Source organism: Pararge aegeria, chromosome 23, assembly GCF_905163445.1.
Source record: "Pararge aegeria chromosome 23, ilParAegt1.1, whole genome shotgun sequence".
Taxonomy (NCBI): Eukaryota; Metazoa; Arthropoda; class Insecta; order Lepidoptera; family Nymphalidae; genus Pararge; species Pararge aegeria.
In genome coordinates, this window is record NC_053202.1 from 4,294,175 (window position 1) to 4,319,049 (window position 24,875).

The 24,875-nt window shown below is 36.4% G+C and overlaps 1 protein-coding gene across 2 annotated transcripts; it reads left to right on the top strand.

Annotated features, from left to right (window-relative positions):
- The first annotated feature begins 1,532 nt into the window (after window positions 1-1,532).
- LOC120634394 (zinc metalloproteinase-disintegrin-like batroxstatin-2) lies at window positions 1,533-23,998 on the top strand. 2 transcript variants are annotated; one of them, XM_039904921.1, is made up of 15 exons: window positions 1,533-1,663; window positions 3,222-3,316; window positions 8,555-8,710; window positions 9,956-10,088; window positions 10,734-10,894; window positions 12,075-12,254; window positions 13,523-13,692; window positions 14,473-14,775; window positions 17,120-17,297; window positions 17,767-17,907; window positions 18,754-18,869; window positions 20,108-20,280; window positions 21,201-21,298; window positions 22,509-22,626; window positions 23,842-23,998. In XM_039904921.1, the coding sequence occupies exons 1-15, from the start codon at window positions 1,558-1,560 to the stop codon at window positions 23,961-23,963; spliced, it is 2,250 nt and encodes a 749-aa protein (XP_039760855.1). In that variant the 5' UTR covers window positions 1,533-1,557; the 3' UTR covers window positions 23,964-23,998. The 2 variants fall into 2 exon arrangements, with proteins under 2 accessions (XP_039760855.1, XP_039760856.1); XM_039904922.1 differs by having other exon boundaries at window positions 10,737-10,894.
- Window positions 23,999-24,875: the final 877 nt, after the last annotated feature.

The window sequence follows — 24,875 nt, forward strand, 5'->3', positions numbered from 1 at the left end:
AAAGAGCACAACTTCAAAAGACCGAACTTAAGTGCGTGAGCGATTTTTAATGTTTGTTTGGTAATTTCTCCGAAATCTCAGACTAGCGAAACTTTTTTTTTGTCAGCCGAATGGCGCAGTATGCGGACAATATATAAATATCTTTAAATATATATTTCTTGTGTGGTTGTGTATGTCACTGAACTCCTCCTAAACGGCTAGACCGATTTGAATGAATTTTTTGGTATGCGTTTAGGTGGCACCCTGGGTGGTTTAGATTCACAAATCAGCCCGACAGATAGCACTGGGGTCAGTGTCTTTATATATAAATAATAAATACCTAAACGTGTTTATATTCCGATGGATTAAAATCTCACGTTTCTGAAATAAAATTATACCTATTGTCATTGCAATAAAATTATTATGTAACTACCCCATATCAGAACATAAAAAGTAAAAACCCAAAAAACATTGTTATTATTTTCCATTAATTAACTGATCTACAAAAAATAATCTTAAGTCGGGCAGGAACTCAGCCTCTGACCTAACATGAGTAAGTATAAGTAAAGTGACCAGATAATCGCCCACTTTGGGCGGGATGGTCCCGTTTTCAGGTTGTATGTCCCGCTGTCCCCAGCGAAAACAAGTTCCGTGTTCAGTTACTTTAAACTACTGTTATTTCGTTTCGGGTTATACAGTTATGTTTTTTACGAATAGGTACGAATCGGCGGTGCAGCGAGGATAAATTAAAAAAAATTGACGTGTGTACTCATGTACACGCGTTAGAAGTTATACTCGTACTTCTTTGTCGTTGCAAGATAAAAAACTTTTAATTTTTGAAAGGCCTTAAAGGACTTGAATGGCCATAAAATAAATTAAAAAAAAAAATCCATTAAAAAAATGAATCTTTCGCCTTATTCTACGTTTGTAGGAAAAACTACACTTTTAATAGAAAAAAGGTTTTAAATACATTGAAAGTTTTAATACAACGCATCGTGTAGTTAAATAAAGTTTATTCAATTTTATTTTATTAAATTTTCAATACTAGGCTCATTATCGGACTACCAAGTTTCACTCAACATTAAAATTTGAGATATTTGTACAATTGAATCAATTAAATCACCGAAATGAGCCCGCAAACTTAGACAATTGAAAGTGTACGCTATCAAACCTTATAGCTAACTTCAGGGTGTCGTCGTAAAAATTTACTCTTATAAATTTTCCCTATCGCACCAAAAGAAGTGTAACTTAAAAAGTACTAAGTAGGTACAGTAATCTACTTATTTGGTTTAAATTTATAGTAAGTTTACTGACCACTGATTGTTGTGGGTCTAATCTACTTGTTATGGACCAACCGTTAACCTCTGATCTTGAAACAAGTATAAACATAGGTACCTACTTTAACAACAGACAAAATATGCTGTAGAACACTTTACATCTGTCACTCGCAGAGTAAATAACTTATAATTATTAAACGTTTGTTTTCCTTATTCACTAGCTTTATAAACTGTTAAATATCCTATAAAATAATAGGTACTTAGTTACAAAAAAATAAGTAGCTCTCATGTTTTTTTTAAAATGATTCAAACTTTGAATGTTAAAATGTATAGTGGCTCATTGTGTTTTATCGTGTTTTACTTATTTTTATCGTTCCTTACAAATCTTGGTGGAGCACAGCACATAAGTAAGTAATAATTGAAATCTACAAACCACCTATTATATTGTATTTTGTAATAGTTATTAAATAAATATTGTACACCAAGAATAAGAAGTTATAGTCGTGTATAAATTAAAACGCAAAACGGTACTATTTCGGGGCCCTATCGCTACATAGCTTTCTCTTCCCGCCAACCAAAGGCGTAAAAGGAAAAACATATGTATGATTTATTATGGTTTTGCAATAAATAAGATATAAACGTCACACAAATATATAATATAATAATATATATAACATATCCTAATTCCTTCACCAATTTTTTTTTATTCCCTCACAAGTTAACCCTTGACTGCAATCTCACCAGCTTGTGAATGATGATACAGTCGAAGTTGATAGCGAGCTAATCTATTAAGGGTATGGCAGTAAACCCATACCTACGACCCTACCCCTAATCGGTTTCTATTCACACTCTTGTATATATTAATTAATAGCTGTTGCCCGCGACTTCGTCTGCGTTTGATTTTGTTTTTTGATGTGGCATTCAATTTAGTTTTAGTTCTAAAAAAAAAATAAAGTATTCAGTATCGCTAAGCCTTAAATGAGGGGTTTGCTGCTGTCCGCTGAGGAGTTCTGTCCTCTATCTCCAACAACATTCATCAGATCTACACAAAGTTTAGGCAAAATTAAATACATGTTATAACCTCTGTAGTACAAAAATAATTATTTAAATCGGTTATAATTTGTCGGATTTATGGTGTAAAATCGTCAAAAACTTTCATCCCCTCTCCCTAAGGCACCCAAAGGGATAAAAAGTATCCTATATTACTTCTAACACTTTCAAGAATTTTTGTACAAAGTTTCATGAGGATCGGTAAAGAAGTTCTTGCGTGAAAGCGTAACAAACATTGACATTTATAATATTAGTAGGGATAGGGCCTATCCCTATCCCTACTAATATTATAAATGATAGAGATTATATCAGCACCTGCGGAGGGGTAATAATTTTTGGGTAGGGTGTTAAACTATGTACGTCGAAGCCAGACCACCTGACCAGACCAGAGCGGAGAAAATTCTGGGGGGGACCTTTTTTTAGAAGCATATGGCCACCTGATGGTGACCATATGCTTCTAAAAAAAAATGGAAAACTATCGCCAGAACATCACTTCGTCCAGCTACCTGAGACGCAGGTGTTACGACTCTTTTGCCTTCTTTTTAACATTAATACTTTTTTAGAGCTTGACCAAATCTCGCCTGATGAAAAATGTAGATGTGGCCCAAGATTGGACGCACTTGCCTAAAAGAGTCCTATTCGCTCTTGTTTTAAAGATTTTGTTGGTTGTTAGCATACGGAAACACAGACTCCGTAGGGTTTTCAAAACCCCAGCCATGCGTATAAGAAAAGAAGATCCAAATCGCTTTGTGCGAGATTTTGGGATATTGGCAACATAGGGATGGAAAACTACCCGGTGTCTTGCATTACGATGGTAGATTGGTGAAGAGGGAATGAGATCGAATAGTTCTTGAGCACACTCTCTCACAGAAAACTTCGCCAAGGAACTCGATAAAATCTTGTGGATTGTTTCAGAAAGTCCTGCTACAGACTTCCGTAGACACAGCATAGTTCAGCCAGTACTGCATCATGGCAGGACGAAAAGAGAGATCACATCCACACGCCATACGGTAATCTTGAAATTTATTTGTTTATTATTAATTGAAAAGGTGAGAAGCCACTTAGGTACACAAAATTCAAAATATAAACTAAAAAAAAACAACAAAACTATCACAGAATTAAGAACAAACAAACTTATTCAGCCATTATTCCATGCAGTGCATTGTGCCCTAAAACAGCGAAGAGGCCCCGAGCACGTCTCACTTCACATCCGCGGAATGTTGCTAGCTCACAAACTTTCCCATTTTCCCAAATTTATGGTAAACGTTTATATTATTAGAGCTCAAATAATTACTGACAACTGCTAAATGATTGTAGTGAGTAACCGCCTGTTCGAGAAACACTTCTAAAGTGGAGTAGTTTTTGATGCTTCAACTAATATAGACTTATATAGGACATACAGAACCGTGTCCACGACGTACACGGTGTCTGTATGTCCTTAAGTCTGTGATAAAGTATAATAAATGAATATTATTGATCACACCCTTGTGAACTATAATACCTCCCGCGTTGTTGGGAAATACCTATGGAGATTGACAATCGGCCGTAGCCGAAATCGGTCTAGGTTACTGATTTTTAGTAGTGTTGCCCAAATTCAGTCTTGGTCTTGCAGTCTTGGTCTTGTTCTTGCGTTTTTGCAAGACCAAGACCAAGAACAAGACCGCGTATTTTTAGCAAGACCAAGACCAAGACTGACCGTGCAAGACTTGAGCAAGAACAAGACATAGCCTGCAAGACTCTTGCGTCTTGCAGCTAGGACTTAGCGCTATTTCACGGAGTAGTTAGGTGTAACAGTTCGGTGTATAGGTAGGTAGGTACGCTTAGGAATTCTATGAGACGCAAAAAACTATATCAAAGAATATGAAAAACTAGACCTATGCGCATTACGACTAATACCATAAACATAGCGAATAAAAAAATATCTATTAAAATCAAACTGAGTGCATGCATAGTTATGTTTTAACCATCGGCACTTTGATAATGCGGCATCAAAGGTTTTGTACTTACTTCTCAAAGAAATTTGCCGCTTTTCGGAAGTACATGGTTATGATACACGCGCCGGCGGCTTCTTTTGAAATCTAAAACAATCGTTGCCGCCGCGCCGAAATCATAACATTTGACACTATTCATGCAAAATAATTTCGAATTTTAAGAGTACCTACAGGTGTTCCAAAGAATAAATAAGTTTCAGAGTGCTTAGAATGAAAATGAATACATTATACTGATCACGCAAGTAGTATTATGATTAGGATAAAATGGTGAGGATAGGTAGTAGATGTCATAATAATTCATTCTAGTAAGTAATTATAATATTGATTACTTATATGGTTTTAAACTAATTACTTAGGTACTATTATTGTACATTTAGTCATTATATTTCTTAAGTTTTTACAAGAAAAAATAGCAAAAAAGTGTTCGAATATCTCTGAGAGAGATGATGAGAGTAAGTATTTACTAGCTGTGCCCGCGACTTCGTCCACGAGGAATAGTAACTTTGGAGGTATAGTGACGTTCAGGATTTATTTATTTATATTAAAACTTCTGTCATCAAACATACAAACGAACTCTTCAGCTTTATAATATTAGTATAGATGCACGCCAAAACATTCACTTATATGTAAAGAATAGTGATTGGCACTAATTCTTTACATATATTTTATTCACGGGTCGCGTCTGTACAAGTAGGTAATATTTAGTGTGTGTTTGTACGCCGCACGCGGCATCGTTCGATTTGCGGCGGCATCCTTTTCATAGAGCCGGCACGTGGCGAGGCGGCGCGGTAAAAAGCAAGGAAACGTACTATAAATGAAGGAATTATTTTAATTCCAGTCATTTCCAATTGAGCTGTGCTTCGATTCTAACTTAATAATTGTTTTTACTAATTCTCGTTGTTTTCTAAAAACGTATCACGTGTACAATTTAATATGAGTGACGAAGATTCAAATTATTCTAGTCCGAGTAACGAGAGTTTGAGTCACAGATCTAAAAGACCCAAAAGCAAATTTGAGGAGTTTTTCGAAATAATTCATGCATCCCAAACTGCCTTGTGTAAATTGTGCCAACATAAAAAGATTGAAATAAAAATGAAAAACAGAAACACTTCAGGCTTAAGGAAACATCTAATGTCTTTCCACAAAAAGGAATCAGAAATATTTCTTCCTGTTAAACCAAAATTAAGTGGAGATATCACAAGCTTTTTAGTAACCGCTGGAAGAAGTGGACAGGTAAGAATATTTTTTTAACAGTTAAAAGAATTTTAACTCCGCGTAGCTATTCATGCGATACTTTCAAAAACGCCATTAACTTACGTAAGTATTTTTGAGTTAGTGGTGTTTTCATCTAGGGGTGCGACATATTAAGTATGTAATTATCGTCTTAAATATTTTTTATAAACACCCATATTTTCATTTAATCGGCCAGTAACAACTAAGTACTTTATTTTGGTAAATTACAGTACAGTGCAACCTTAATATAACAAATATCAATTTAACGATTTTCTCGATTTAACAACAACAAACCTCCTCCTCTTATACGCTCAAACCTAGTATGTTTTAAATAATAACACAAGATTTATTGTTTTGTTTCAGTCGGAAAACAGCAGTGACAACATCACGACAGCTACAGTTGATTGGGTGGTGAAAAAATATCTTCCCTTCTCATTTTTCGATGACGAAGCTACACAAGTATATTTTCGACGTATTTGCCCTAATATGGTGTTTCCTAAAAGGTCTACACTTAGAAGGAAAGTCAAAGAGCGATTTGAAGAGCTCCAATTGAATCTCAAGGAACGACTTCAACCATTATCATCTAAAATGTCGTTTACCATTGATGGGTGGACGTCAATTGCTGGTAGGAGTTACTACGGGGTTACTATTCATTATATAGACAACGAATGGAAGTATCGATCTGTAGTTCTTGATTTTATACCATCACGCGGTCGACATACTGGGGAAGATATTGCAACGATTTTCCATGAATGTTTATTGGAATATGGCATAATTGATAAAATACAAGGTATCACGGTCGACAACGCAACTGCAAATACCAAATTTATGTATGAACTGGGCAAACAGCTGCCGCCACACTTTGATTCAGACAATCAACATTTCCGGTGCTTTGCTCACATTTTAAACCTTGGTGTACAAGATTTATTAAAGACCTTAGCATTACACTGTGAGTCTGACACTAACGCGCAAGATCAGCAGTACGAAGACTATGCAGACGAAACTGAGGATGAGGAAGATGAAGAATCTGCACCAAATATTGCTGACTCGCGTACATCTGTAACAAAGTTACGCAGTATTTCCAGTAAAATAAAAAGAAGTGAGATAGTGAAGAAGAAGTTTCAGTCTGCTTGTGAAGCAGCTGGCGTGCCATCAAATCTAAATGCCATTCTTGACTGTCCAACGAGATGGAATTCCACACATGATATGATTGGATTTGGTTTAAAAGTGAGAGCGGGCATTGACATATTGTGCAGTTCTGTCACCGAATTGAATGATTTTCAAATCACAGCTAATGAATGGCAGGTACTCGAAAAATTACATAAATTTCTAATAAACTTTAAACTTTTAAGTACAAAACTTGGTGGAGACAAATATGTTACGTTACCGCTAGTCATTGTATCATTTAATCTCTTGCTAGATAAAATTGAATCCATGGTAAAACAGTTAGATGAGAAACCTAATCGATCTGAAGTGGATGAAAGGCTCATTCTAGCTTTCCAAGCAGCTCGAGACAAAATGCTTAAACATTACAAGAAGAGCAACTGGATTTATTGTACTTCTTTATTTTTAGACCCAAGGCATAAGGCTCAGACTTTTGACCTGACAATGTGGGGGAAGCAACTTAAAACAGAAAGTCTGCGCAAGTTCAATGAACTTTATGAAGAATATAAAAGTCTACACTCACTGAACAAATCTCTGGAATTACCAGAAAAAGACAATAAAGTATGTGATGAAGATGAAGATGTAATAGACTTTGATAAACTCTATGAATGTCCCTCGACGTCATCTGGATCTTGTCTTCAAGGCTTAGTGATAGACGAGTTGGAGGAGTACCTGAGAAAACCAAGAACTGCCAGCTCGGAAGACATTTTAGATTGGTGGAGGACGCATGAGACAGAGTATCCGATTTTATCGAAAATGGCCCGTGATTTTCTCTCAATACCTGCAACTTCAGTACCTGCTGAGAGGTTATTTTCTAAAGCATCATTAGTAATTAGAAAACATAGAAATAGGTTAAGTGATGAGTCAGCCAGATGGTTACTTTGTATTAATTCTTGGTCAAAAGAATTGATATAAAGTATCATAACCTAATGATAAAGCTGTTGATTTGTGTTGTATTTTATTTTTTATTCAAATAAATGATAAATCGTAAAACTCTTTTATTAAATTTCTTATAAGTTGAGGGTTCAATCTCTTTCTAGACAGATAAGTATTGTTCTTTAAAATACAGTCAAGTTATTGTAATTAATTTGTTTTTTTACATGTTTTAGCAAATGTAAGCTTATAAATCATAAATGTTTATTAAGAAACAGTTACTTCCATGGAAAACGACATATAGGTCAGTTGATTTTTCGAATTTCTTATCAAATCTTCAGTTATTTATTAATCTGCTTGATCTTTACTATGGCTATGTTAATTCAAGCTCACAATGTTCCAATTCTAATACGTTTTTCTAAGATTTAAAGTAAACTTTAATAAATAGTAATAGACTAATAGGTAATTGCAAGACTTGCAAGACTCTTGCTGCAAGACCAAGACCAAGACCAAGACTGGGAGCGCAAGACCAAAACCAAGACCAAGACCAGGTGTATTGGCGCAAGACCAAGACCAAGACTGGCTAAGTCTCGTCTTGTTCTTGCATTTGGGCAATACTAATTTTTAGGGATTGCACGATTTACGCAAGTGAACTTGCTGGTGGAAACGTGCCAGATAGCATGCACTCTCAGAAATCGTAAATCTTTAAACTTCACACTATATACAAGTGCAATCCATCGCAAATACCTAAAGCTCGAAGTTCCGAAATCGCTGCGTTCCTAAATCTCGGAGCTATACCTAAATCTTGGAGTTTCTAAAATCTGGAGTTCCTAAATCTCAGAGTTCCCTAATCCCGCAGTTCCTTAGTTCGAGAGATAGAGAATTATCGTTGTTCACCCATTGGACCAATTGGACCATTTCTGTATGATTCTCTCGAACAATTGGGCAAATAATTAAACAGAATAATTATGATGATATTCATTTCAGGATGGTCTCCATCATCCTGAGGTGACAATGACCGTTAACCTTGGCGGAGTGGAGAACATTCTCGATCTGGTGTTAAACGAAGGTTTGATACCAGGAGATCATGCGGTAATCTATCAGAAAAATGGATCAGTTGTGACCAACAAGCCCAGCATCGAGGTAAGCTAACGAATAATATCTAATTGTAAATCAAAAAACAATGAAATGAAAAATGAATGAATGTTAGTAGAAGTAGTAGTAGTGGATGTTTTGTATGATTTTTGGTATAGAGTTAAATTTAAATTCGTTATTTGCATAAAATAAGGTACCTACCTTATTTTATGCAAATAACGAATTTAAATGTAAATGTAATTTATTTTATTTATAAACAAAAATAACCGCATATAACCGATGTAAAATTAATTAAAAAACCTACGTCTTCGAAACTACCGCAGCTAAAAAAATGATGTGAAAATAAATTACATTCATGGCAGAATAATATAAAACCACATAAAGTCAGGTAGGTATTAAAAACTTATATTACACTAGCTGTTGCCCGCGACTTCGTCTGCGTTTGATTTTGTTTTTAAAGTATTCAGTATCGCTAAGCCTTAAATGAGTATAGTTGTATATACATATAACATGTGACTGTCAATTAATTATAGACAAATAATTACAAATAAAATAAAATTGTGACTTTACTTAAAGATCTAAGCTATCCTATCTCTTAAGTTGGACCAGACTGCTCACGGTGTGCCAATTTAATTTAAAATCGGTTCAGTAGTTTAGGAGTCCATCGCGGACAAACATCGTGACAGGAGATTTATAAATATTAAGATAGATGTTAACAAGTTGTGTTTAACCCATATTTTGTAGCTCACATCGACGTCCAAATACTGAGGTAAATTAATAAGCTATGTAACTGAGTATTATGTAAGTTTATAATATCATAAATATGAATCATAAATATCTATTATAGTATATATAAATTTATATCGCTATTTTTGTAGTTAATATTTTAATGTAGTATGTACTCGTATGTTCATGTAAGTTTTTTTTTTTTTTGTAGGTTCGTACGCCTTTAAAAGATCACTTTAGTGATAAGGCCGCCTTTGCACACTAGCACTAAGTACCTACTATTACTGTTTTACTTGTATTTTTCCTATTGTGCTGTGTTGCAATAAAGTTTTTCTATTCTATTCGTATTATAATGACAGTTTAGGTTAAATTATATTTAAAATCAAGGCAAAAATGTTTGTGCACTAAACCATTTTCTCAAAGCAGGTTTAAATCTTCTAAGTGATATTACATCTGCATATTTTGTGGTAACATGTTGATTATCTTAATGCACATTGCATAACAACTTTTTAAATAAGCCGTCTGCTACTACTACTGCAAGCTGTAGCCCATTTAATTAATATCCAGGAGCTGGACATATGCCAGTACTCTGGCAAGGTGAGGAACAAAACGGACTCCTGGGTAGCACTGTCGACCTGCGACGGCGTGAGGGGGGTCATTTACGATGGGCAGCACATGAGATACATTGAACCGGCGCAAGGTATTTAAATCTGCTATTTTGATTTACAATAATTAATATATTTTAAGATTACAAGAACAAAGTGACTCCCATGTTATGAACACAGTGAGATATGGGACATAATTCTTAGATACTGATGAATAAGTTTAGTTTAAAAGTTAAAACAAATGCCACTATTTAGTCCTAAGGCTGAATTGTAATTCTAATAAAGCCTCCCGCGTGCGTGGAACTTTGTGGAAGAAAAATAAACTATAACATAACCCTTTAATACTCACGGTGGGAAGCCGTGATAGCCTAGGTTGGGGCTTGGGGAGGACCGATTTGGATCTCCAGAACGTACCTAAATTATCAGAGCTATGTGCGTTTTATAAAAAAACCCGTAGCTTCCTCGTTTCTAAAACGCACCGTAAAGATCTGGTATACACACACTTACGGCTTTTGTTTTTCCCAACTCTATAACATAAGTAGGCTTCAAATGAAGAGTGAAACAAATGCGCGATGAAGAGTGAGACTCCATCGTAGGCTGCAGAATTATAAAGACTTATAAAGACAATTGCTATAAAGTTGGAATAGATAAGCAGTGGTTTTATTTGGCATTTCAGTGACGACGCTATGCCTATTTTTTTGATGAGCTCTTTCATATTTGTAAAATAACTTCTCTTTCAGTAGATACCGAGATTGGCTCTAAACACTTCGTCTACGACCATTCAGATTTGTCGGCTAAGTCCACCTGCGGATACTACGATGGTATTAATATTAAAGATGACCTTGAACATTTAAAGATGCAGTTTAGAAAACAAAGCAAAAAATTTAAGAGATCTATTCGGGTTAGTATTTTATTTCTTTATTTATTTTCTTACAACTTGTTAGAACGGCAGGCCAGTTTCACTAGAATAACACTTCAAAATAGACTATAAAATGAACATAGATTGCAATGCTGTCGAAGAATGTTGAATGACTACAATGAACGCGTTATAGGTGCCTTGTCGTCATCTTGTAGTGGATTAAAAAAAACCATCGTAAAGTGTGGCATGCGTAGGTAAGTAATGGGTTTTTCAATTTTAATTGTTTTAGTTATTATTATGCTTTATTTTATGGAATTACCGCTACGACGATAGGAGTGCGAGAACGTTAATCGCAAGTTAACAGCTGATAGCTATTGTAGGGTGCCCATAATTATCTTTTCCGGGGACTAATCTTTTGTAACCGTTAATTTATCGTTCGTCTGTATCGTTAAGTAAAACATAAAAAAAAATATATGCTCATAAATTTGGTTCATGTAAGACATATTCAAATATCAGCACTGAAAAAAAAAATATCCTTCTTCATAATATCTTATGAAGAAGTTGCTACTCTGGTTTCTGTGGCTAATATTCTATAAAAATCTAGCCTCGGATTAAGTGATTTTGGGAGTCCTCGGATTTCTTCAAAATTTCGGAATTCTTCACTCGTGGGAGGCTTCTGGTGTGGCCGGGTACCCTACCGACAAAGACGTGCCGCTAAGCGATATAGAGTTCAGGTACGGTGTCGCATAGAAACCGTTTATGTTGTATGGGTCGAATATAACTGTCATACCCCTAACAGGTTAGCCGTTTTTTTTAAGGTATTAAATATTTTTTTTAAATTTGAAATAAATTATGGTGTGTTCTGAACACTATAATTAATTTATTCCCGTTGGAAATTTTACTTACAAGTAAGTAAGTAAATTTTTCAACAAGTTAAACAATTGTTAACTAATGAAATTTTCTCGAACTACCGTCTTAATTGTAAGTGAAAAAAAATGTTTAAATAATGGTCGTAAAAAATTTTCGCTGCGTAGAGCCTTTCTTACATACATACTTAACTAGATCGTGCCATAAAAGTTAAAAAAATATTTATAATTTGTTTATAACAATTTTTTACTTAAACTTTTTTCCTTGGATTTTTAAGTTTTTGTTTACCCCCTTTGTGGGAGACCCGTGCCTTGTGGGCCGGTGATGGTTTGATATGATTATGGCTTTTCCTCAGTACAAACGAAGAACGCATAACTCTGAGGTGAAAGAGATCCAAGGCCCATTCAAAGTGAACAAGAAGTCTCGATTCGTCGAGCTGGTACTAGTGGCTGACAGATCAGTGTACGAAGCCAACGATGAAAATATCCAAACAGTTCACAGACAGTTAAAGGACATCGCGAATATCATGAATTCTGTGAGTTTTCTTCTTTGGTATGCTTGATGTTTTCTGTAGCGGAGTAGATTCTTAATCCATAGTTCTCAACGCTCGTGGGATTCCGCTTTATTCACCTCGAGGTCGATGTGTACATCCGTTGTAATATTATAAACTTAACAGGTCGTATACCTGTCTGATTGTGACCTGATAACGTATACAATCATAGAACTGATTTTGAGGTACTGCTGGAGATAAGAGGTCCCAGGATTTCTTCTAAATTCGGGAAAAATTAAGTTTTATCGCGGGCGACAGCTAGTAACACATAATACACCTTTTACTTGGATAATATTTCCACACCGTCCACCAATGCCGGGAAAACGAAAAGTTTACCTCCGTAAATAAAAATAGCCTTTAATTCCACAACGTCATTTCATACATACTAATAAACATTTTAATACTTTTAAATTTAATAAACATTAATATATTGATTCTTTAGGTTAGGTATGGTTTTACAATAATATTGAATTTAAATTATGTACTTAAATTGTAAATTAATTATGTCACGCGTTTCGGATTGCCTGTTGGCAAAGGCCTCTTCTAGCTCTCGCCACTGCTTCCTGTCGTGCGCTACTCTGCGCCAGTTAGGTCCCGCGGTCTGTTTAATGTCGTCTTTCCATCCCTCCTATATGGTCGACCTCTATTTCTCTTTCCATCTCGTGGGTACCAGTTTGTGACGACTTTGCTCCATTTTTCCTGTCTATCTCTTGGTGAATGTCCTGCCCATCTCCATTTTTGTATGTCAATCTTACTTAGAATATCATTAACTCTAGTTTGATTTCTAATGTTGTGACTACTATATCGGTCTTTTATCTTCACTCCTATCATGCTTCTTTCCATTGCTCTTTTTCAAGTTACTAGTTTCGTTCTATGATTTAGATTTAGAGACCAAGTTTCACAGCCGTCCGTCCGTCCGTTAAATTATTACACTGTATATATTATTTAGATAGCATTTCCACCTATATTATTGCTGTGCTGTGTCTTTCAACACGGCTAGCATGGGCAGGAGACAATTATATCCCCGGGGAAAGAAAAAAAATGTATCTTCTCCCACAGCTTTATCAACTCTCAGAGCACTGGCGCACAAGTGGAAATAATATCAATATAATATAGGGTACTATTCTACGTTCCCATGCTTTATCAGGTGGACACGTTATTATATACCTTGTCAGGGGATATAATCGGGGGATAAAATGTTTATCTACTGCCTGTGATAATTGTGATCTTGACAGAAAAATGCGTGATTTCAGTTATACGCGCCGCTGAATATCTTCATAGCTCTAGTGGGCGTTGTTATATGGACGGAGCGGGATGAAATAAGCTTAAATGGGATAGAAGACGATACTCTATCGAACTTCTTGAAATACAGGAAAGGTATATTAAGCAATACAATGCCCAATGACAATGCACAGTTGTTGACGTAAGTTTATTTCTTTAATTACCATTAACCATTTGTTTTATGTGTAATATGTTTTAATAATTCTTTTAGTACTTAGCTTCTTTGACAGAGCTCTTCCGGGGAAGTACTATCGCCATGTTTATTTTTGCCGCTAAGCAACATTGTTGTAATGCTGCGTTCTGGTCTGAGGAGCGTGGTTGTAACATAATAAAATGGATGGCACTTTTAGACTATAATTTAGGATTTACTAGATTATTAGTATATGTTCTTAAGTATATGCTGTTGCCCTCGACTTTGTCAGCTTTTGTTTTTCGCTTTTCGAAAGATATGTGCCTCGTAAATGTGTAAGGTGTGAAATCGTTAAATACTTTCGTCCCCTCTCCCAAGAGAACTAAGCTTAATTTCGGGATAAAAAGCATCCTATATTACTCCTATGTGTAAGGTGTGAAAAATACTTTCGCCCCCTCTCCCAAGAGAACTAAGCTTAATTTCGGGATAAAAAGCATCCTATACCCTACCTAATACCTTCCGGAATATGTGTACAAAATTTCGTAATGATCGGTTTAATGGTTTTTGCATGAAAGCGTAACAAACAAACTTACATTCACATTTATAATATTAGTAGGGATAGGGATATTTCTTAAAGAACTTTCAATTATTGAAGCAACTTATTTTTAGCTATGTATTTGTTGGTATGTTAATCTTCACTTATTAAGTGAAAACGCAAATTGCATCGCACGTGGGCAATTAATAATTATTTCTATACTATGACACAAACTATTAAAATAAGTTTTACTTCAGGATGAAGAAATCTAAAGATGGCATCGTTGGAAATGCCTTAAAGGGTACAATATGCACTTTTGAGTTTTCTGGTGGCTTGGCGGTCAACCACTCTGCAGTAATTGGACTGGTGGCTTCTACCGTAGCTCATGGATTGGGGCACAATTTCGGCATGAATCACGATTTCGAACCTGACTGCGAATGCCTTGACGAGAAATGCATCATGAATCCCGGCGTTGGTTCGGTCGCCCCAACGCATTGGTCTGTCTGCAGTCGTCATTCGCTTGCCCTCTCTTTCGAAATGGGAATGGATCATTGCTTACGGTAAGATTATAGTTATGTCTGGTGATTTTCTCAAAAGTGCCCTTATAAAGGTTTTCTTAGCTTTTTATTAAAGTTTTGGCATAAACTAAAAAGATACTATTTGAAGAGGGATTACAAGTGAAGTGGAAAATGGAAAAGAAAATGGAACCGCTCAGATTTCGATTTCAGAACGTTACTAACGTGTCCGCTTCGTGCACTTTTCCATTTTCCCTCTTTAAATAGTATTTATTGTTTATGCCAAATCTTTATTAAATAGCTAAGAACCAATGTAAGGAGACTTTGTTTTTTTTTTCTATTGAAAACAATATTCGTATAGGTACAGCGGATAATCATAAGTTAGAAATAAGATCAGGAATAGCATTATTTTTTTACAGAACATAACTTGGAATAAGAACACCTAATGACTCTTGTAAGATAATATTTAATCTTCTATGCAGTACAAAGTTCCCGAACACTCTTCCAATGGCAGGTCAATCGTAGTCCAGAATGGTCGCTGCGGTCCTTCCTCTACAAGTGAGCCCTTGACTGCAATCTCACCTGTTGGTCAGTGATGATGCAATCTAAGATGGTGACGGGCCAACCTCTTAGGGTTGTAGCAGTTATATTAAAACGATAAAAACCAACCAATCTGCTTCTATGCGACATCGTACCGTATCGTAAATCGCTTAGCAGCACGTCTTTTTCGGTAGCGTGGTAACTAGCCACGGCCGAAGCTTCCCACCAGATCCGACCAGAGAACAGACAAAAAATTATAAATTCTCATAATACCTCTGCCGGGGATCGAACTCGGGACCTCACACTTAAAACTGCAGCGCTTGACGCTGCGTCAGGAAGGTCGTCAAAATGATTAGTGAATTATATGTTTTAACTTCATTTCGGAGTACCTACTCGGCATTTTAAAGTGCTTCTAGGAGAAGCACGATTTTTCCCAGAACTTAACTGCGGACACTGCAGCTAAAATAACATCAGTGTTTCAGTGTCAGTGATTCGCCATCGAAAAACCATGAGTCGCCCTTGAGTTAGTAGAATAGGTAACAAACTTGTCAAAACTGACTATCATGAAGTCACTGATCGACCACTGTACACTGACACACACAATTGTAATAGCAGACCCTGTGCTCTGGTCCGTGATTAGTGACCGGATAATTTGATCAGTCCACTGGTATAAGTTTTAAGTCAGTATGTCAGGGACAGCTGGGGGCACCAGCCGAGACGAGCCAAAAAAGAAAACTGCGCTACCAACTTTTGAACATATCGGTGGTGAAAGTACCTCTTATTAAATAAAAATAAGAAATCATTTATTCCGACCGACTTGTAAAATGCATAGTTAAAAACGAATATGCTTTCCAATCGTGACCTGTCAGAAGGGCTTTACAGGGTTTTAACATTTCTTAAATATAGTTCAACGGGTACATAACAAGACAATATAGTATTAGAATACACAACAACAATATGTATGCAGTATTAGAATTTATGAGTAAGTAGTTTATTAAAATTATTTTGTATATATATAAATATATATATTTTTTTTTTATACTTAAATTGCTGCACCAACCCGTTCCTTCGTTTTTTTTTTTCCTAACGTCAAAGGTTGTCTGGAAGAGATCGCTTTAGTGATAAGACCGCCTTTGCACGCTCTATTTTATTTTTATTATTTTAAGTTTCTTCTATTTGTGTTTAATTTATATAAAATGTGTGTGTGCAATAAAGACTTAAAACAAACAAAACAAACAAACAATATTATATTCGGGGGAGTCCCGTCGGGACCACGGTCCATGTAAGTGGGTCGAAATATCGGACAAATCCAATAATATTGGCGTGGTATGTACCCGTTGAACTATATTCAAGAAATGTTGATTAAAAACGAAAAATGTTTAATATTAGTAAACTTTTGAAAGTTAAGCTTCATTTACTGCGAGAGAAGCAGTAGAATCTTATACTCCACACCAATTGTTAAGTCAAACCAATACAGTAAATTATTGTTGAGTGACTTAACAATTATTCATTGTAAACTCAACATCTCCTGAGGATGCTCCGGTTTCAGAGCGAAACGTGCGCAGAGGGTACATTGCCGAAGATCTGTTTGGTGTGAAGTATAAGGATTGGAGAAATTATAAATTACACCATAAAGATTCTCCTGCTTTTCGCAGAGTATAATTTCCATAATATATCATGGATTTCTGCAAAGTACTGCTTTACTTTGCGGAAATTATATTGGATAGCAATATGCTTAGCACAACGAAATAGTTTATATAAAACCCTTCTGTCAGGTCCCGATTGAAAACTACAAGCAAAACAGCAATGACACTGGCAATTATGAGCTCGGGCGTTTTACAACTTTCAGAAACAAACCGAAGCGTCTGTTTGACTCACCAACGTGCGGCAACGGGTTCGTGGAGCCGGGCGAGCAGTGCGACTGCGGTCTGCGCCCCGACCCCGCCTGCGCGGAGTGCTGCGACCCGCAGCTATGCGTGCTGCGCGCAAACGCTACGTGCGCTTCCGGAGAGTGCTGCGACCCGCGGGTACGCTTCATACCAATGGCGTGCAGGGCATGCCCAACATTGCAAATGTTGGGATTGGCGCAGTTTGCAGCGATCCTGCTTTCTGAGCCCCCAGGCCGTGGGTTCGATTCCCACTACTGGAAAATGTCTGTGTGATGAGCATGAATATTTTTCAGTGTCTGGGTGTTTATATGTATATTTTAAGTATTTATGTATGTTATTCATAAAAATATTCATCAGTTATCTTAGTACCCATAACACAAGCTACGCTTACTTTGGGGCTAGATGGCGATGTGTGTATTGTCCTAGTATATTTATTTATTATTTATTTTATAACTATCTTTATGCCTAAAATTTATCTGATTGGTTGCAACAAAAACAATTTCGCATTCCTAAAAATTTGTAAGGATTGTATATCATGTAATTCCGCAACACGCCGGCTTCTAACCGTTATTAAAATATTAAAAACGTATTTTTCCACAATTCGTAGAGATGTCGACTAAAAGCAGCGAGCACAGTTTGTCGGTCTGCGATAAGCGAGTGCGACTTGCCAGAGTACTGTACTGGACACTCGGAGTTCTGCCCGAAGGATGTGTACAAGATGAACGGCTTGCCCTGTGCAAGCGATCAGGTGGGTTTCAGGAATTAGTATGCAGGTTAGGAGGAAGTACCTACATATCATTGCCGCTTCCAGCGTCTTTAGACTTTACCTATATAGATTTAAAATCAGAGAGATTATATATATATTTAAAATTAAGTGATTTAAAAAGCGGGGACAGAGAGGGTAGAATAAAAATAGGAATGGAAATTCCAAAAGTAAAAAAAAAGAAAAAAAAAAACCTTTTTTATTTGCCATGCAATATCAATTTTATCAATCATTATTTTTTATGTATTTTTATTTGTATTAAGTAAATTTGGGTCTAATAAAACTAAAACATTGCTATCATATTTTCGTCTCTTCTTTCGGATCTGTTATACGACACCATTGATAACAAATTTATATACTTTTATATAGAACCGATATTTGTTCTTTCGTAAAAATGACGTATGTAGGTAAATACCTACGTTACTTTGTCACGCGATTATGAACTTTAAGTTTATAACATTAAGGTTGTTCCTTGTATCCTACAACCTGGTATTCGTGGCACTAACGGTCTGGGGGCCCGATACAGCACTTGTAACCCTATTGTAACGCCACTGACTGAATCCGCAACATAAACTCTAGTCACCAGTAAAAAAAAAGGTTGGCAAACAATTTATAACATATAATTTTTATTAATACATAACTATAACCTAAAATAAACTATTTAAAAACTAAATAAAATCTAAAACGTCCTCGAAACCAACGCAGCGAGGCAAAAAAAAAAAAAAAAATTACAAAAAAAAATATAAAGCTAAAGTTATACTTCTTATGTAAGTTATTATGGCTAGGTATAACTTTATATATTTTTTTTAATGGTTAAAGCTTGGGTTCCAGGCATTCTGTATACAAGGCTCGTGTACCACGCACACAGACCAGTGCCGGCTGTTGTGGGGCGCGACGGGTCGCAACAGTGATGCTGAGTGTTACCAACAGAATAAAAGAGCAAATAGGTGATTTTTTTTGTTTATTCAACTACAAATTAGGAGTGGCGTGCACTGGGTTTCTTACCAGGGTATGCATACAGCAGGAAAATTGCATGAAATGGAAAAAATCCTCCTATTTGAGGGTATGCAGTGCTTTAGTGCATGTATGAAGTGCACGCCACTGCAAATTAGCCCTCGACTGCAATCTCACCTGGTGGTGGATGAATTAGTCTAAGTTAGTTGCAGACTTACCTGTTATATGGCAGTTATATTGAACCAATGCCCCTTATCAATTTCTACGAGACATCGTAAAAAAGCGCTGTATCGCTTAGCGGCACGTTTTACGGAACGGTGGTAACTAGCCACAGCGGAAGCCTCCAGACCAAAGTGAGTGCGGTTGGAAAGAATCATGAGATCCCAGTGAAGTATCAAATTCATTTTACGAGTCTCCTAAAATTTACGATCCGCGGAATCGGTACCGTATTTTAAGACGGCGCCTAACGTTTTAGACATCACATAAGTGTTCGTGAAACTTTTTTTTCTCTAGGATTCACCTAAATCACTAGGTATCCGATTAAGGCGATTCCTAGGTTTAGTAAAAACGGGCATATCTTAACTAAGCATCTATGAAGTACCACGGATTATTAGGTTTACATACACCTAATTACCGTTGTGTGTAATTCCCTTATATAAAAAATTAATTTGCTTCGCTTAGCCGAAAATGTTAATAAATAATAAATCGTCATCGTCACCTAACCCCGAAGTAAGCGTATCTTGTGTTATGGATACTAGGATAGCTGATTTATATATTTTTTCTAATATAATACACATAAATACTTATAATATACAGATAAACACCTAGACACTGAAAACATATATGTTCATAATACAAACATTCTTCAGTTGTGGGAATCGAACCCACGGCCTTGGACTCAGAAAGCAGTGTCGCTGCCCACTGCGCCAACCTGCTGTCAAAATGTTTGTTACCTTACCGTTATATCTTGGAGTGTCACTCTGCACTTTTACCGGTACGTTAAAGGTTTACCATTGGCCATCAGTGGCGTGCATTTCATACATGCACAAAAGCACTGCATACCCAAATTATTTTATATAGCTCGTATTGGAGGGGAATATTTCTATTTTATGCTATATATCTGCTTTATGCATACCCTGGCCGAAGACCCTGTGCACGCCACTGTCTGCCATACCTCTATACCTTTGAGTACCACATCACACCATACATTTACCATACCGTTTGTTCTTAGGTACGCGAACTGTGGTTACACACGGGCTACAGAAACCAAACATGCGCAGTATTTACGCTGCGACTCTGAAGACGTGCTATGCGGTCGGTTACATTGTAAACATTTGAACGAACGCCTTGAATATGGTTTGGAGACCGCCGCTAAACTTACGGCTGCGTTCATAAATAATAACGGTAAGTTATCCATACACGCCTAGCTGTGTGCTTTAACTTTTCCTAGATAGGTATCTGCGCAAGGGCGGATCCAGCTTTGGCGCCAGGAGGGGGTCACATAGTCGTGGTCAAGTCGAGAACTTGTGATTTAATTTCGAGGACAATAGATAGAAGTAAAAAGTAGGTATTTTATTAATGTACCTAAAAATTTTAAGTACAGTACTTACTGTAAGTACTTAAAATTGTTATTCTTTATTTTACACTGGAACCAGCTCAGGGGGTGGTCATGACCCCCATGACCCACCCCCTGGATCCGCCGTTGTATGTGCGTTTTTAATTAAACTAGCTGACCAGTGCAACTTCGTTGCACCAAATCGGTTATTACCGGAAAACACAAATAAAATTACATTTTCTAAAATGTCTCGATCGAAACCAGGGGGTTTCGGGGGCGACAAATCTATACTAAATTTCATGAAAATCGTTGGAGCCGATTCCGAGATTCCAATTATATATATACAAGAATTGCTCGTTTAAAGATATAAGATTTAAGCAATTAAAATATCACTTGCTTAAATCGTGAAGGAAAGTCCACCAATCCGCCCTCGGCTAGCGTGGTGGGCCAAGGCCTTTACCCTTCTCATTCTGAGAGGAAACCCGTGCGTCGTAGTGGACCGCTAATGGGTTAATAGTGTTGATTCATACACGTTGAGAAATGAGTCTCTACGCTGACGCCTTCGCTTCGCGGCACGTCTTTGTTCGCAATGTTTCGCAAACGCAAATTCAGAAATAATAAATTCCCAGAATTCCCGGCTGGGGATCGAACCCTCGAGCTATATATAATACCGCAATGCTCGCTGCGCCATGGGGGTGGGTCGTAACCGCACCGACCACTGAAATCTGAAACTTCATCAAATCATTGAATGTTTGTACCGATTACGCAGGTACAATTAAAGTCTGCCGAGCCGCTGTTATCGATTTGGGAACACAAGACGTTGATCCGGGGATGGTTCCAGATGGTGCGAAGTGCGGTGATGACAAGGTAACATACAACGTGTAAATCGAAACTGAAATAATACTTATGCTTCAGAGGTACATTATTTACTGTCTCTGAGACTTATATGTAAAGCCGAAACGCTAATAGATTCGAGTAAAGCACTGCACTGCTTTTCGGAGTATTAAAGTTTCAGCAGCCTGTCTATTTATATGATAAACTCGCGTGGCTGAAAAGTTTGGATACAAGGTCAAATCGCACATGGACCCTTAAAATGCCGCGACATTTTAAGGCTGCTTTTCGTGGTAGTTTTAAATTCGCGGCTACTAAATGTTGGAACGACCTACCTCCGCCATTAAGAGATATTAGCATTTCTAAACTCTCTTTTAAAAAGAAATTAAGAGAATATCTTTTCCAACAACAAAACATTTGAACAAGGGTGCCTAAGTGTGTTTATTATTTTTATTTCTATTTTTTATTATTATTATTTTTTATTTTTTTTATCGGTTCGATCGTAACAAAATATTATATATGTATACAAATCTTTTATATTATTTTTTATTACACTTCTTATTTTTTAATTTTATATCACTTTTAAATTGTATTATTGTACCCATAGTTTTTAAGCGTCGCTCTGACAGTGCCTACCGTCCAAACGTCACGTCTGGCTTCACGGAAGATCAGCGCTGTGTCTAAACAGGCACTGCAAACATGCTGAGTGAAGACCATTTTGGGATCACACCGTTCCTATAATTGTTGTGTAGACTATCAAGTTGTATTTTAATTCTAGTGTGTGTATATCCAAATAAAGTTTTTCTTTCTTTCTTTCTTTCTTTCTAAATCAAGTTACTTCTGTAACTTTATTAGGTACGCGTTAGCGTCCGTACTATGAGTGTGTCGGTCTTTTATCTTCAATAGGGATTAATATTCCATAGGGTGATTCCTCATGAAATATGTTTACAAATATTGGGTTAGGCTCGCATAAATAAAATACACTGCATATATTTTAGAAGTTATTTATTTACTTTTGAACCTCGATATTTATGTTAGTTACCTACTAGACAAGCATTTGTCATCCTAATACTTTACTTTCTATTTATTTAAGGTAGGTACTTATAATTTATCATAGTACCTACCGACTTAATAGGTTGGAATAGTTTTATAAAGTGTTTGCTTCGCGTATTAATAAAGTATAAAGACGATAGGTACTGATTTTTAAATAAGCATTGCGTTTAAGAAATAATGTGTGTGTGTTTAGATGTGCTTGAACCAAAAGTGTGTTGGGGCGGATGAAGTCCGGAATGCAGTGGCTACTCTGAGAGAGACATCCATCTGTCCGTCCGGCTGTTCGGGCCATGGCGTCTGTAACTCTGAAGGTGAGAATACTGATGTATTTACTTCTACAACTGCCTCATAAGTGTTTAACAGAGGTTAGGGCATTCATGTTTATATTGTATCCATTATTTTAAGCCTGAAGAAATGATTAATATACATTTTCAACTATGGAACACGAGGTATTGGGTTCAAATCCCGGGTCGGGCAAAGAATTGCTAGGTCCGGTCGGGCCGAAATATTGCATATATTTTGTGTTAAAGAATTTTCAGTACGGAGTTAGGAAATTGGCGGTGTGCGTCAGAGAGCACATAAAGCAGTCAGACCCGGTATTATTACTCGCTTTTAATAATTGTTGTTAAAGACCATCAAACCGCATTGGAGTAGCGTGGTAGGTATTTGTCCTAAAACCGATTATGATAATGGCTACTACTAATTGATTAATAATTAGCAAGCGTTGATAGCTTAGTCGGCAAGGCTTCGGCTTCCCTTTCTAAGGGACAGAGCGTAATCCCCGGCACGCACTTGTGTAATTAAAATCACATGCTTAATGGTGAAGGAAAACATTGTGGAGAAACCGACATGCCTAAGAGTTCTCCATAATGTTCTCAAAGGCGAGTGAAGTCTACCAATCCGCACTTGGCACATGATGAACTGGTTGACTTGGTTACCTACTTTGATATTCTTATTCATCAATATCCTATAAAAGCCCTCTCCCAACCAACGGTTGGGTGTGCCCATAATCACAACTGGGGAGATGGGTTGGGGTTCGCAATAGTTGTAGTCGCCGGACGCTGAAAAGAAAAAAAAAATGGCTTCGTATCTACATGTTGAAATGAGTTGTGAAAAATTACTTTCCTGTTATCTTGGCTTTATACCTTACTATGAAATTGGAAATAAATATTAATATTACGTAGGCGTAAAGCCATGTCAATCATGAATGATATCAAATAATCAAATACGATATGAATATTAAATACTGATGGCTGTACGGTGATATACCTTTGCCTTTTCCCTAAACGAAGGAATGAAGAAAACAGAATTATAATTTAAATAACTGATCTTCTTCTTCTTTTGATTTATGGCTTTTCGTAGTGCCAAAACGGCACAATGTACTTTGTCAGTGTCAAGTAGCTTGCAAAAGACACGAACTAGAGTGGTCAGTAAAGAAAAAGAAATGTCTATTTCATAACTTCGTCCTGTAATAGTAGTTGTTAGTGAAATAAAAAAACTGATCATCTGTCACGTTTATCTTTCAGGTCACTGTCACTGCGACCCTGGTTTTTCACCTCCGGGATGCTTTCGGCGCGGCGCCAGTGGTTCCCGCGATTCTGGTCCAGCCGAATTTCCTGAGGGGCTTTTCAATATATGGGATTACTAGTGAAATAAAATAAATTGATCCAAATGTAAAACGTATTTATGTTTACATTATTTACATCGCCTTCGCTAACAAATTCTTCGTAATCGCCTTGAATTGTCCATGAGAGGCTATGTAAAATATACTTAACAATGAGATTTTTTTTGCCAAACTATTAAAAAAAAAGGGTAAATACATCTAATGAGCATGAGGGCTTATTTTGAAAAACTGCTCTTTTACGTTCGGAAGTAGATACCTATTATATCCTAAAAAATCTTACTTTTTCAGAAAATAAAATACGTTTTTCATAATATATGAATCATATAACATTGGTTAAATACAATATTCTTTGATACGTTCATCATGCCTAAACGAATTTAGTCCTCCTAAAACCACCTCAACTATCAAAAACAATGTTGAGGTCAATAAAACTATTTTTTACCTATAAAACTAATTTTAGACCAGCCTAACCTTAATATAACTTTGATATGACCAGGCTAAATATAACGAGTAATTACTCTTTCCCTTCAGAATTTCTTTTGTCAAGGCTGCACTGGTGAAAGTAATCTAAATGACCCTCAGTTTAATTGTACTTCTTGCATTGTTGCATTCCGGGATAAGTTATAATAAACTATATATATGCTATAAGCCATTATAAAAATGTTTATAATTTGTTATAACTACTAAGTATGCTTTGGTTATATTAATATTATAAAAATGAGACAGATTTTTGGCGAGTTTCCAACGAGTTCCCAAAAATGTCACACTGTGACTCGTTGGGATTTTTTTTCCCATAGAGTTACTGTCCTCTGGGTTTGAAGACTTGTTGATAATTGTAATTTAAAAATATAATTTGCAACTAGTAACACCAACACTTATTTATTTGTATGGGTTATGGAGGGTAGAGGTAAGGAGAGTCATCTGTGTATATGAAAA